This window comes from Triturus cristatus, chromosome 2_1 (assembly GCF_964204655.1).
Source record: "Triturus cristatus chromosome 2_1, aTriCri1.1, whole genome shotgun sequence".
In the NCBI taxonomy this organism is placed as follows: domain Eukaryota; kingdom Metazoa; phylum Chordata; class Amphibia; order Caudata; family Salamandridae; genus Triturus; species Triturus cristatus.
The window spans coordinates 926,099,326-926,114,225 of NC_140581.1; the positions used below are offsets into that span (position 1 = coordinate 926,099,326).

Genomic DNA, 14,900 nt, shown 5'->3' on the forward strand with positions numbered 1-14,900 from the left:
GGATTAGACAAACACACAATAACCAGGGCCTGCTCCTAGCCTCATGTAACCTAACTGTGGACTACGGACAATATAACTATATCTCAATGAACCATCCCAGAACCTCAGCCTTCAAATGGGTAATAGGGAGTCCCTTTCAAGAATTACTATGAATTGGAATAAATCCATTATACTCACCCTAACCCTTAGCACCCCCTTTACCCCATTGGAGTTCCCTCTCGAGTTCCTGGTGCTCGTCATCAGTCAAATACTTATGTGTATGGATCAACCAAGACTGAGCACTAATAATCTGTGCAAATTATGGGTGACAAAAATTGAAGACCAAATTGCCCGGTGGAGAGGCCTGCCTGCCTCCCTCCCTGATGGACAGAATAGCTTTAAGGAAAATTAGCACAGTGCCCAGGTTGCTTTACATATTCTACAATGTGCCTGATACACTAAATTCCATATTCTCTAAAACTATCGTACATGATCTTCTAGTCCTGATCGGGGCAACAGCCCAGAACTTACTGGCAGTTGCTAACCCTACCATGTGAATTAGGCAGGCTGAATGTGCTGAACTTTGAATTATGCTACACTGGTGCCCAGATTAATTTCTCTCGTTATTGGTTGCACCTACCCACTCACATGACGCATATGGTGGTGGAACATTACATCACCCAACTCACCACAATTGTGCGCAATGGTAGACTGTCAGCCTGGTGCTAAAATCAACACGATAGCTAGTACGTAAAGAGCTTGGGACAAAATCTGTAGGCAAAAGCACATTACTTCCTGGAACAGCTCTTAACGCATTACTCACTCATCCATCCAACTCATGAGAACCTGACTTGACACAGGCTCCAGGTGTTGGGATACACAAAATAGGCGATAAATATCTGGGCAGCCAGTTTCTTGATCGCTTGGCAATGGAGGGTGATGAGCACCATTCCTCTATGGACACCCTCACATACCTTAGGCAAAAGGCACTCAGTGAAGAGAGAAACCCATCCTTCACCTCAGAAGCCCCTCCCTGTAGGGCACTGTGAATCATCATAGCCAATACGTCCAGCAAACACTTGGTTAATTTCCTGTACTGTGCTGTGCAGGTCGCGGCTCCACCATGCCCAATTCTAGATCGAGGTGAGAAGATGAACTGGATGCGGAGTTCACGGACGAAGAATGGACATATTGCAATGAAGAAACCGGACGGCTGTTCCCAAATGGTACACTGACCCTCATTCACTTCAAATACTTGTACAAATAGTACTGTTTCCCTCTTGGCCTAAACAAGAAAAGGTATGCTGTTCCCAAAGGCGGACGACGAGACAAAGGGTAAAAGGAGGGAAGGCCCCCTTGTCGGAACTAAAGTCCTCACACACCCAGCAAGCTAGGTGTTCTGCTTCATCATATGGACTTGCTCCTCGTCGGGTCGGCGCTGCAATACCCGACGGGCACCCTAAAAGGGGCTCTTTAGCGGAGATCTTTTGTTCCTGCTGTATGATACGTGGGTGTGAGGGCCATAAAAATCAGTGTAGATGAGGTGCAAGTGGGGGATGTTAAAAAAGGTTGGATCGTCCACATAAACTCTTTATTAGGCTGGTAATCCACCTTCTTAAAAACAAAGTGAGTGGCTGCTCTCTGGCTCTATGGTCCAGTGGAGCTCATCTCATGGGATATGGTCCACATTTCATGCGTAGCGGTCAATACTGATCCATCGCATTTCTTCAGGACCTAGTGTATTAATACTATCTACAGGTGGTGGTGATGGGCAATGAGGCTCCTACCTTCCACACTCCTTGGATGCGAGCGCGAAGTCCCGTATACCCCAGTGGTGACCTACACTGGGAGGATGACATAAAGTGACAGTACACAGTCACTAGATAATGCAGTCCAGATGACTGGTGTAGTAGTCCCCTTAAACCCTCATCTCAGGTTTCCATTCCGTGATCAAACCAGGGTCCTAGTCTGATCCCTGGTGAAAAGGCATATTTTAAAATGGTGTGATATCTAAAAGAGAAATTTATATCATAAGATCGTGAGACCGGGCTAAAACCAACGCCAATGTGGAGAGAAAGTGGTTGGCCAAGTTATGGATCACTCTACAGCATTTCCTACTCAGGGAGTACACACAAGCACCATGTGACTTACCCAGCTATAGGAAACTACTCACTCCATTCGGTATTAATGGGGGCTTCAGACACCAGAGTCGTGGTGTCCTGTAGAACAAGAAGTAAGGAAGAGACTGGGATTAGCCCCATATATAACGAGGCGCTGTTAAATCAGCTCATTTACCTCAAATTTGCCTAAAGGCACGGCTGCAAGAGGTTCCGTGCAGGTGGGTGGGAGGGGCGCTATCCACTCCCCACCAACATCCATGAGGCCGTGTGGTGCGATCGCCCCCAAGACCACACCCGTGGGATGGTGCCAAATGGGACCAACCACCCCCCGCCGGGCCGCAAGGGTGACGGACCGCCCTCCCCCCGGGGGGGAGGAGGCGGCGGCCGCCAGCCGCGGGTACGACCAGGGAGCCAACCAGACCATTACTCACTCTGTGGGCTTAGATGCGGGTGTAGGGATCAGAAGAGCGTTTCCCTCCCTCCCTCCCACCATGCCTGGACCCAGTCGGTCCGTGTAGAACTCTCGGCATCCTGTCACCGTCACCCTAGCACACAGCGCCCCACCTACCTGTCCACTTAGGACGTGCGCTGGTTCACCTCCCACGCGTGGAGCCGCCAGAAAACCAGATACCCGCCATACCATCTGTGTGCAGTTAAAAAGGGAATCCGAGCTTCCCGCAGCCCATCGAGTCATGGATCGACGTCATGTTGCAACGTGTCACATGGTACTAAAGGGGTGTGTCTAAGTCGTGTGTGATGCAAAGGCCGGATTGTGCAGCGGCCATCTTGTAGTATTATCGGAGGTATGACAGCGCTGGCCCTCTAATCAATAGCGGCGTGAGTAACGGCGTTATTTCATCGTCAAAACTAGCGGACACTAGGTCAATGTGTGAATCACCATTCTCTTGGACCATGACACAGAAGTGAGGGAATCCAAATTAAAATTGCTGTACTTTAAGTCCTACATGACTGGGAATGGATTTCCTCCCCCGTCCAAGACTACAAAGGGCCCCACTGTTGAACCACTCTAATCACTGGAGATGTGGCCAGAAGAAATATTTTTTGCTGAATAGTCTGTGAGGATGCATGGCCATACAGACATACATAACACAAGTGTGGAATAGGCTGCTGCGAATGGACACGTCCAATATATTCCCATCAACCCAAACTGCCATATTACAGGATATGGTCGATGTAGAAAAGATATTGCGCCACAGACCTAGCAGAGGTTAAGAGCTGCATCTTAAGACACTGGTGCTGAGTCACTGTGCCCACGATAGATAAATGGCGGCTAGAGTTTACAAGTTTGATACCATCCAGGTCCTTTTCACACAGATCTTCACAATGATGAACCATAGTATCCTATGCACAGTATGCATTAGCATATACTTTTGTACTTAACTGGCTGCAGGACGATGGCGACGAACAACCCACCTGTTAACAGGTGGACCTGAACATTGTTTTGCCCAAGTCCCCAAAAGGAAGTCTACAAGGGGCGTGGTAAATGGCAGCAGACGTTCTGTAGGCAGCTGACCTGGCTGAGGTAGCTCAGTTAAAACATTAGTCTTGACCTCAAAGGTGGGGGACTGCTGGTCTAATATTTCCGACTCCATCTTGATAACGAATGTGAAAGAGGTGCTTTGCTCCTTAGCATGCCTAGAGGTAGACACAAGGCCGAAATATGGAGAAGTATTCAGACCACTGCCCTCCTCGAGTCTTCATACTTATTATCCTCATCTTATTATGGGATATAATCATCCGCTTTATCATAATTATTATTGTCTTTGTTAGTGACGAAAGGATTATGTAAAGTTTGGGCCCTACCGTGTGGTAATGGCAAAGTGTCAGAATTAGAGGGATTGATTGTTGGATAAGTGCCAAATGAGGCCTTGGTCCAGGTCGTGGCAGATTCTGCTCAGAGTCAGATAGCCCAATAGGCGGTAAATCTTCCTCCGGCGTCTGCACCAAACTCAGATTCGGCTCCGATGGAGACCTCTGGAGTTTGTGAGTGGAAGAAAGGTTTGATTCCCGCTTCGACTCCTTATACTTTTTCTTGGACTTAACGGAAGACTTCAACCACAACGAAGATCTGCTGTGGGAACAACTTCAGGTAGAGGACCTCTCTTTCACCTTCAAACAGTTGCTTCGTGGAGTTTTCTTGTGTTTGCTAACAAAGTTTGATATTGCAGTTCCGTATGGCCTTCGTGTTCATTCGCACACATTCATCACAAGTCCTGGAATTGTCCGCCAAACCCAGGCACCAAAGATACTTCATAAGGATCTGTCACAAACCGTTTGGGACCCTGTCATCAGAGGAGGGGGGGGTGACATTTCCTTTGCACATTGGTAAGTTTGTAAGAAATCTGGTCTTCAAGACCAAAGAGAAGCTCCGGATTCACATCTGAACATATGCAAAGAAAGGAAATTATGTGAGGGCGCATGAGTGGTGTACATATGCAGTTCCACTTGTCAATTCCAGAGCAAAATAAGGTCAGTGTGGAGCTGCACGACGCCACCTATCAGCGCACAAGAGTACGGTTTTAAAGTTACCAGATCCAGTCTGATGCATGGGGAATATATTAACAAGGTGAAGAATATGGGGTCAGAAGTATCCATCAGAAATTCGATTATTTTAGAAAGTGAATACAGTACTAACTTGCATCTTATGGATTATTTTTAAGTGAATATATACATCTTTAACTCCTTTTTTTATTTTAACATGCAAGTTCAATTAGGTTATACAATGTGTTTGATTACACACATTATAAACCTTATAATTAAAATACTTGTTATTTTTATGCAAATATAATTTACATTTAACAAAGCAAAGCTCCTAATAAATAAACGAGTACCTGTGCATGAAAGGGAGAGGCATTCGAGTGGTCCAAAGGAAATCCTCTAAAATTGTAAGTTGCAATGGAAAAGTGAAAGGAAAAGAGAAAAATATTACATTTATGAATTGTGATCATTTTACAGAAATGAAATAACAAAATTCATTGCCTAAAACATGTTTTAAAGACTTATGATCCCAAAATGATACAATTCATTTAAAAAGACAACTTCATAATTAGACCAGCTGCTATTGTTCTTTCTTTTAAAGAACAAACACTCATGAATATGTGATGGGGTACTGTTTGTTAGTGAGAACACAAGAAGAATTGCATGTTATTTCAAGTCTGGGCTCCACACCGGGCTATGTGAGTGATAGCTTGGTATACCATGTATAAGATATTTAACTGAAGGAAGTAATGTTTCCAAAAGGCATATTTTCTCGTCTCTATAGTCTCTCTCTGAAACAGCCTCAAACTGTTGGTTGAGCCTCAGGAATAATTCTCAAACTCCATTTGCTAAACAAGCACTATGGTAAACTGGAGAAGCACTGCATCACAAAATAACCTTCCGGTAAGAGACAACTGAGGTACATTCTCACTAACAGCTTGACTACGGATATTTTCACAGTTTTCAAAATGGAGAGATGGAGCGATATAACTATAGATCTTCCCTAATGGAGACTTTTATTTTTGTAATTAAGTACATAACAATCTATAACCAACGTTTGGAAATTTGACAGCTTGTGGACTACATTCTAAAAATGGCACGTATACAACTAATCAAGAACATGATGAACAAACTGATTGGCTAAACAAGGCTGCACTAAAGCATTAAGAGTCCTGACATTACTATTTATTTTATTTCTCGGGTACCACAGTAAACTCTTTTCCTCCCAATCATCTCCATTAAAGAATGAAAGGGTTAGTTACTATGGCATCAGTGACGATACCATTGGAGTAGGATGGTGCCTATATTATGTTTTTAATTTAAAAATATTCAGACAGAGACCTACACACTCAGCTTTAAAAGTTGCTATTCTCATCAGTCAAAACAGTAGCAGAAAACAATTTTCTATATGACCACTAACATCAAAAATGGGCAAAAAACTAAATGTCTATCTTGCAAATCTTTGTTCCTTCTGTTGTTTAGTCAATCTGTACACCTTTAATTTCACATCTATGCGGATAACTTTTTAATTTAAGTCTCTTGAGACGCCAAACAATTAAACCTGTGCCTACCAGGAACATGGCTGCAATCCTGTCACTGTCACTTCCATTTCTCTCCCAACTTTACCCTCTGCTATAATGACATGCTTCTTCCCGAGGATAGCAACTAAAGACAATCGAGTTCACAGTGTTTGTTACAAGCAACCAGCATTAAAGAATGAGATTATATTTATGTGGATGGTCCTTGTGAACCCCTCAATGGGCACTCAGATTTAGAGAGCAGTTAAGACCACACATTCCCTCTGGGAAAAGGAGCAGCACAATGCACAAGTTACTACTTGTGTAACGATATATCTGAAAGAGACATTAGTTAGTGATAGATTCCTTACCTAGAATATCCCTAGGCGTCAGACTGGATCCAGAAAGTTATCATCAGCAGTACCCCAGCGCGTCGGCAGGTGGTGTTGTGCGGCTCCGTGTCCGTCGCTGGCGTCGTAAACACGAGATGACGTCACAGAGACTACTTAGGCGCCACCCATGCGCACTGGCGTCAGTTCTATACACGACTGTCCGCGACAGGAACGCAGAGCCATGCAAGAAACTGACCACTGGTGCCATGAAACTAGGGCCCTGAAAGGGATGACCTTAACCCTAGAAATCAGTTCGCAGAACGGGAAGGATCGGTGGGGCAGTAAGGAATCTATCACTAACTAATGTCTTTTACATATATATTGTTACACAAGTAGTAACTTGTGTATCTGAAAGAGACACGTTAGTGATAGATTACTTACCTTAGAATAGATACCCCCGCAATACCTACCCCGGAGGTGGGTCTGCAAACCAAAATCACAACAGAAAGTCCCAGTGAACCGAACGGCCAACGAAGCAGTCTCTTCAGACTTGGCTGTCCTGGCAGTAGTGCTTGGTAAAAGTGTGCAGCGAGGCCTACGTAGCTGCCTGACAGATGTCCTGCAAAGGAACGCTGCATCCCAAAGCAGTAGTGGCTGCCGTTGCCCTGGTAGAATGGGCACGCAGCCCACAGTAGGCTCCTTCTTAGCCAACGAGTAACAGGCTTTGATGCAGAGAACGACGTACTGAGAGATGGTCCGTTTGTGCACGGCCCGACCTTTCTTGGCGCCCACGTAGCCAACAAAAAGTTGGTCATCCACCCGGAACTGTTGTGTGCGCTTCAGATAGAACGAGAGCGCACGTTTTGTGTCCAGATGATGGAGCCTTTCTTCTTCTTTCGAAGGATGCGGAGGCGGAAAGAAGGTGGGCAAAGTGAACGCCTGCCCGATGTGGAAGGGTGTGACAACCTTTGGCAAGAAAGAAGGACGAGTCCTTAAAACCACTTTGTCCAGATGAACAGAGAGAAAAGGAGGGTTGGAAGAAAGAGACTCTTCTGGCAGAGGTGATAGCTACCAGGAAAGCCGTCTTCAGAGTGAGAAGACATAAAGGACAGTTATGAAGTGGCTCAAAGGGAGCACACATCAGATAAGTCAAGACAAGATTTAAGTCCCATTGAGGCATTACGAAGGGCACGGGAGGAAACGTGTGCGTAATGCCTTTAAGGAAGTAATTAACAATTGGGGACTTAAAAAGAGAAGGCTGATCTGGAAGCCGTAGAAGGCCGGAAATGGCAGAGAGATAACCTTTGATAGTGCCCAGAGCAGAGCCCTGCTGGGCCAAAGAGAGAAGGAACAGAAGGACTTCGGAAAGAGGGTCAGCAAGGGGATCCACAGCCTTTGCTGTGCACCATTCCACAAACTTGTTCCACCTGCAGGCGTATACAGTCTTAGTGGAGGGACGCCTGGTTGCCAGAATAATGTCACAGACTTCGGAAGGAAGGTCGAAGGCTGTCAGCTGTCGCCACTCAATCTCCACGCATGGAGGTGAAAGCCGGGTAGATTCGGTGGAGGGCCGTCCCCTGTTGCTGCGACAGAAGAGCCTCCCAAAGAGGCAGTCGGCTCGGGGGAGCGATCGCCATGCTGAGTAGCTCGGGATACCAGTATCTGCGTGCCCAATCTGGAGCCTTGGGCCCGGTGGCGCCGAATCTTCTTCAGCACTCTGGGCAGAAGTGTAAAGGCGTACAACGGACCGTAGCTCCACTCGTGACGAAAAGTGTCACCGAGAATGTGCCGCCTTTGAAATTCCAACGCGCAGAATTGATGACATTGCGCGTTCTCTTCAGTGGCGAACAGATCTAACCAAGGCTCTCCCCAATGCAGAAAGAGACCTTGCGCCACCTCCGAGTGAAGACGCCATTCGTGATCCATCATGCACCGGCGGATGAGTTTGTACGCTCTGGTGTTCAGAGAACCTGCCAGATGTTGAACCACCAAGGTAATGCCTTGATGTTCCAGCCATGTCCAGAGGCGGAGAGCCTCCTGATATAGGGTCCACGACCCCACCCCGCCCTGTTTGTTGCAATACCACATGGCAGTGGTGTTGTCCGTGAACACCTGCACTACACTTCCCCTGACAAAGGGAAGGAATGCTTTCAGGGCAAGTCAGATCGCCCAAAGCTCCAAAAGGTTGATATGGAGCCAGGACTCTGCCGGAGACCAGAGGCCCCTGATTTCCGCCTCTCCCATGTGGCCACCCCATCCCAGGAGGGACGCATCCGTCACCACTGTGTGCTCCGGTTGGGAAAGGGAGAGGGATCAGCCCTGGACGCAATCGCGATTCGTGAGCCACCACTGCAAGTCGCTTGCAGTGCCCTCCGAGATCTGGATGTGATCAGACAGGTTGCCCTGATGCTGCGCACACTGGAACTTCAGGTCCCACTGCAGAGCCCGCATATGCCATCTGGCATGTTGCACTAGCAGGATGCAGGAGTCCATGAGGCCCAGGAGCCGGCGGGTCATCCTGACTGAAACCCGGGATGGAGACTTAAAGATCGGAATCATAGCCTGAATATCCCGGACTCACTGCTCAGGAGGATAAACCCGAAACTGCGTATAATCCAGAATCGCTCCGATGAAGGGGAGCTTCTGAGAGGGACTCGGGTGCGACTTCGGCACGTTGATGGAGAACCCCAGCAAATGCAGGAGGTCGGCCGTAGTCTGGAGGTGGGAGACAACTGCCTGGGGCGAGCCTGCCTTCAACAACCAATCGTCGAGATAGGGGAAGACTGAAACCCCTGTGTGCAGATGAGCTGCGACCACCGCCATCACCTTTGTGAACACCCGAGGGGCACTGGTAAGGCCGAAAGGGAGCACGGCAAACTGAAAGTGCTCTTGGCCCACCGTGAACCGCAGGTAACACCGGTGGGCCGGCAGGACGGGGATGTGAAAATAAGCGTCCTGCAAGTCCAGCGCTAACATCCAGTCTCCAGGGTCGAGGGCAGCCAAGACTTGAGCTAGAGTCAACGTCTTGAACTTCTCCTTCTGGAGGAAGCGGCTGACGTTCCTGAGGTCCAAGATGGGACGCAGGCCCCCTTTTTCCTTCTTGGGGATCAGAAAGTAGTGGACAACCACGTCCTACTTCTGGCCCAGGAGCGCACTCAATGGCCTCCTTGGCCAAGAGGGCCGTGACTTCCTGCTGGAGAAGCGCAAAATGATCCCCCGACATGCGGTGGAACTGAGGTGGCATGGCTGGAGGGGCAGACTCGAAGGGGAGGGAGTAGCCCCTTCAGACAATCTGCAGCACCCACCTGTCCGAGTTAAAGGAGCGCCAGTGGGGAAGGGGATGGCGAATCCTGCAGTCCACCAGCGTGGGGTGCGCCTCAAAGCTCGGACTAGGAAGGCTTGGAGGCGGCGGCTGCGTGAGCGAAGGTGGGCTGACCCGCACGCTGGCCCCCTGTCCCGCCTGCGGTGGGCACCAAGTACGCGGCCGCGCTGACGTTGGTTCTGCGCAGGCTTCTGGCTGAACGAACGTGTCGGAGCGCCCCTTCCGTGGCCAGGAAAGGAACGAAAAGCAGACGTGGCCAGGCACGTGGTGGAGAGACCCAAGGACTTGGCCGTTGCCCTTGAGTCCTTAAAACACTCCAGCGCACTATCTGCCGTATCGCCAAACAGGCGAGTACCATCAAAGGGCATGTCCATAAGAGAACTTTGAACATCCCTTGAAAAACCAGTGGACCGCAACCAGGTGCGACGACGGAGGGCCACTGTTGTGGAAATCGCCCTACCCAGAGAGTCCGCGGTGTCCAGTCCACACCTGATGGCAAACTTCGCCGCATCTTTCCCCTCAGCAACAGCTTGGGAAAGCATTGTCCAAACCTCCTCCGGACACTGAGGCAACATCTGCGCAACCGTGTCCCACACAGCATGGGAATAGCAGCCCAAGATGCATGCGGTGTTCACCGACCGCAGCCCTAAGCTGGCAGATGTCGAACTGTTACAGCTTCTTGAATTCCTTATCCAGCGGAGCGATAGGAATGCACTTTGGGAAGTGGAGGCCTGGATGACCAGGCTCTCCGGGGTTGGGTGGGTGGACAAAAAAGCAGTGTCACCCGGGGCCGAGTGATGGCGCCGGGCCACATTCTTATCCACGGGAACCCCCGTGGCCGGTCTAGACCAGGTGCCCATCAAGACATCAGTTAATGCCTCATTGAACGGAAGCAGGGGCTCCGAAGGGCTTGTCACCGGCTGAAATACTTCAGTGAGTAGATTAGTCTTGAGGGTCACTGTAGGCAGGTGAAGGTCAAGGGCCCCAGCTGCTCTACGGAGCACCATAGTGTATATGGCGCCCTCCTCCATAGCCACAGTCGGAGGAGAAAGAAAACCAGGGTCAGAGGATAGGTCAAGACCAACGGCATCCTCTAGCTCATCTGTCCATTCCTGTTCTGACCCGCACTGCCGTTCGAGAGGGTCCTCAGACCCCTCCCAGTCGTCCCCCTCCTCCACTGCCCGTGGAACAGGCTGCGGTGCTGGGGGAGGGACCGAGGGATACAAATGGTCGAACTGCGCCGGGAACGGCGCCGGTCGATGCCGGTCCGGCTCCGTGTCCCAAGCAGGGTCCCAACCAGGACCAAAATTGTCCGGGAACCCGAGCAAGGGCGGAACGAATGGAACCCACTGCGGTGCCGGGATCGGCGCCGGAGCCGCCGCCGGAGGTCCCTGCGGCGCCAGGGCCAGAGCCACCAGCAGCGGCAAGGGAGGGCCCTTAACTGGGACCGCGGGCCCGAAGCCGCACCGGCGGGAGCCCGAGGCCTAAAGAGGCGGTCAATGGCTGCAAGAAAATATTACACCTGCATATTCCTAAACTTTGAATATCCCTCAGACATCAGACTGGATCCAGAAAATATTGAGCAGTACCTCTGTGCACTGGTAGGTGGCGTTAAACAGCTTCATGCCAGCTTTGTAGGTATTGTGTGCTCCAGAAGTAGCAGGCATAGTGCCTATATATGCGCCACCCCAGAGTGCTGACCTCAGTTTATTTTGCAACTATTTCCCTGCCAGAAGCACAAAGCCACGTGTGACGGGGAAGAGGACACTACCAAGGCGGACATCAGTCCTTCCGTATCACGCTCACAAGGCGAACATATACCACCTTCTCTTCTCCTACAGCAACCAGCAGTGCCATATGCAATGGACGGGTGGTACCCGTATCCTTCACAGGACTGGGCACCAGAGCCGGAACGAGGTGCCTTTAATTCGGCCGTCCAGTCTAACGAGACCCCGCCCCCTGATGACGCCGCGGTGAAGGGCGGGATAAAGATCGCGGAAACCCGGAAGACGACGAACGGCGTTTCCCTGGAGGCAGAAGGAGAGTTGGAGTGGAGGAGTGCGAGGAGTTGGGAGGAAGAGAGAAGAGGAGGAGAAAGCAACGCAACGGGTCCGGAGCCGAGGAGAGACGACTGCTACACGCCAGGAGGCCAACGACTCCACGAGCCGCCCCGCCACGTTCCCACGGAAGGAGCGTGGCTCGAACAGGTACGGGGGAAGGTAGCGGGCTGGGTGGGAAGAAAGACACCGCCTACCCTCTAAGCACCCCGCCACACCGAGTTAGCGGTGTACCGCACGCACGATCAGCAGAATCCCCGTACCCTCACCAGGCACCAAACCCCTGTGCACAGACCAGAGAGCTAAGAGCACCTGAGCACTCGGTTTCCCTCACTCCCGGTCCCTGACAAACAGCCGAACAGGACGATTGTCCTAATCCTTGTTTTTTTGTTGTTTTCATTTTCCCCTTTGGCATAACAACTCCGGATCCCCTTCCCGAGGGCTGGAACCTGTAGAGAGAAGTCAGAGGAGACGTCACTACCACCTTCCCTCAGTCTGGAGTCACCAGGAAAGACCAAACCGGACTCCCCTTCTTCTGCAGCAGCGCGAAAGGCCGCAAGACAAAAGAAAACATTATACAAAATAAAACCCTCTTTACACCATCCTGGCCTGATTGTCGACTCTGTCCCTGCTACCCCGCCACACCACACCATAAGGTTTTTCGAACAGTGTGCAGATTCCAACGGCCTACAAGATCTTTGTTAGGTGGATAAGTCCAGTTCAAAAAATGGGGAGGATGGAAGGGTCAGTAAGGAACCTGCAGCTAGATAAAGTTTCTATCAGACAAGGCATTACTGAAGATTATTAACTTGGTCATCTGATGGAGACTTCTAGCCGCAGATTCCTTACTTAGAATAGATACCAAAACAAAACCTCCCTGGAGTCAGGCCTGTGAACTGACTCAGAACAAAAACTCCTGGAGGACCAAATGAGTAAAGAACCAGTCAAGACTAACCTGAATGTCAAGGCAGCAGTGTTTGGTAAACATATGCAAGGATGCCAATGTAGCAGCCTGACAAGAGTGTAGCTATGCATGGGTTCAAAGAGGGGGACACATCAGATAGGTAAAAACTAAGTTAAAATCCCCCTGGGGCATAACAAAATGTTTTGGAGGAAATATGTGCTGAAGACCTTTCAGAAAATGTGCAGGTGACTCAAACAGGGAGACATGTTTCAGCAACCATAAAAAAAGTAGAGCTGGCCGAAAGATACCCAGAGCAATGCATGGCCAGGATAAGGACAAAACAACAACCCATCGGACAAGGGTGCATTAAGTAGGTCAATGTGTTTCTCAGTGCACAAAGCCACAAACTTGTCCTAATAGCAGACGTGTACAGTTTTTTTTTATGGCCTCCTGGTTGCCATGATGACCTCAAAGACTTCGGGAGGAAGGACTAAGACCCTAAACTGTTGCTGCTCAATCTCCAAGCATGAGGGTGTAGAGTACACAGGTTTGGGTGCAGGACCCTCCCCTGTTGTTGCAGCAAGAGATCATCCTGGATGGGAAGCCTGATCAGAGGACAGATGCTCCTGTCCAGAGGTGCTGGATACCATACTCTCCTCGCCCAATCCGGAGCCAGTAGGATGACTTGAGGATGGTCAGTTCTGATCTTTATCAGAACTCAGAGGAGGAGAGGTATTAGTGGGAAGGAATATAAGAGTCCTATATTCCAGCCTAGTCTGAATGAATCTCTGAGCAAGGGCCACTTTGGAAACTCCAGCGCAGAAGTACTGACATTGCAACATCTCAGTGGTGATGAACAGATCTAGTTCAGGTTCTCCCCAGTCCTGGAAGAAACCTCCAGGCGTCATTCATGGTCCACGAGGCATCGATGTCTGAGTTCGTCCTCTCTGGCATTTAGAGATCCCGCCAGGTGCTGCACGCCTGAGAAAATCTCCTGACGTTCCAACCATTTCCAGAGGCACAGAGCCTACAGGCACAGGTTCCTTGAGCTCACTCCACCCTGCTTGCTGCAGTACCACAAGGCTGTCCGTGAACATCATGATGGAAGTCAGGAAAGCTTTCAACGCCTAGCGAATCACCTTCAGGACTAGATGACTGATGTGGAGCCAAGTCCCTGCCAGAGACCAGAGGCCTCCGAGAAGCAATGCATCGGTCATCACTGTCAGCTCCTGGTGGGGAACAGAAAGGAGTCTGCCAGTAACCTAATCTTGGTTCAGCAACCCCGTACAGCAGATCTTTGGCATTCTCCTACAATATCTGGAGCTGAGTGGAAAGGGTTCCTTGGTGCTGGGCCCACTGGGACTTATGATCCCACTGCGGAGCCCATATGTGCCACATAGCATATTTCACTAGCAGGATGCAGGAGACCATCAGACACAGCATCCTCAGAGTCAGTCTCACTGAGATCCAGGACCGAGGCTGAAACATTGGTATCATATTCGGAATGTTCTGGACTTTCCGTTCTTGTGGGTAAGCACAGAAGCGCACCGTGTCCAGAATGGCTCAGGTGAAAGAGAGCGTCTGAGAATGAGTCAGATGTGACTTAGATAGTGAACCCCAGCGAATCTGCTGTTGTCTGCAACTGGGTAACGACAGCCTGTGGCGAGCACGCCTTCAGTAGTCAGTTTCCAGGTTGGGGAAGCAAGGTACTCCCAACCTCCGCAGATGTTCTGCACTCACTGCCATCACCTTTGTGAACACCCAAGGGCACTGGTGAGACAAAAGGGGAGTACAGCGAACTTAAAATGCTCCTGGACTACCATGAACCATAGAGAATAACGATGTGTCTGCATGACGGGGATATGACAATAAGCTTCCTTAAGGTCCAATGCTACCATCCAGTCTCCAGGATCTAACGCAGAGAGGACCTGAGCAAGTTAGCTCCTTGAATTTCTCCTTCCTCAGGAAAACATTGAGAGGACACAGATCTTCTTTGGCACCAGAAAGCTGCGGGAGTAGCAACCACAACCTACATATAAAGCGAGTACCCTCTCGGGTGGCTCCTTTGGCCAAATAAGCCATCACTTCCTGGCTCAGCATGGAGAGATGGTCCTCAGTCAGCCGATTTGAGGAAGGTAGCAGGGTTTCTAGGAGTGGAAGGGCGTAACCC

General features: G+C 49.8%; 1 protein-coding gene across 4 annotated transcripts in view; it reads right to left on the reverse strand.

Annotated features, from left to right (window-relative positions):
• The window catches only part of CEP78 (centrosomal protein 78), a 428,004-nt gene that overhangs the window by 245,308 nt on the left and 167,796 nt on the right, over nucleotides 1–14,900 (reverse strand). For all 4 annotated transcript variants that reach the window (XM_085633291.1, XM_085633307.1, XM_085633281.1 and 1 more), the window contains exon 11: nucleotides 4,952–4,997. In XM_085633291.1, coding sequence (XP_085489417.1) covers nucleotides 4,952–4,997 — 46 coding nt within the window. The remainder of the gene's footprint in view (nucleotides 1–4,951; nucleotides 4,998–14,900) is intronic.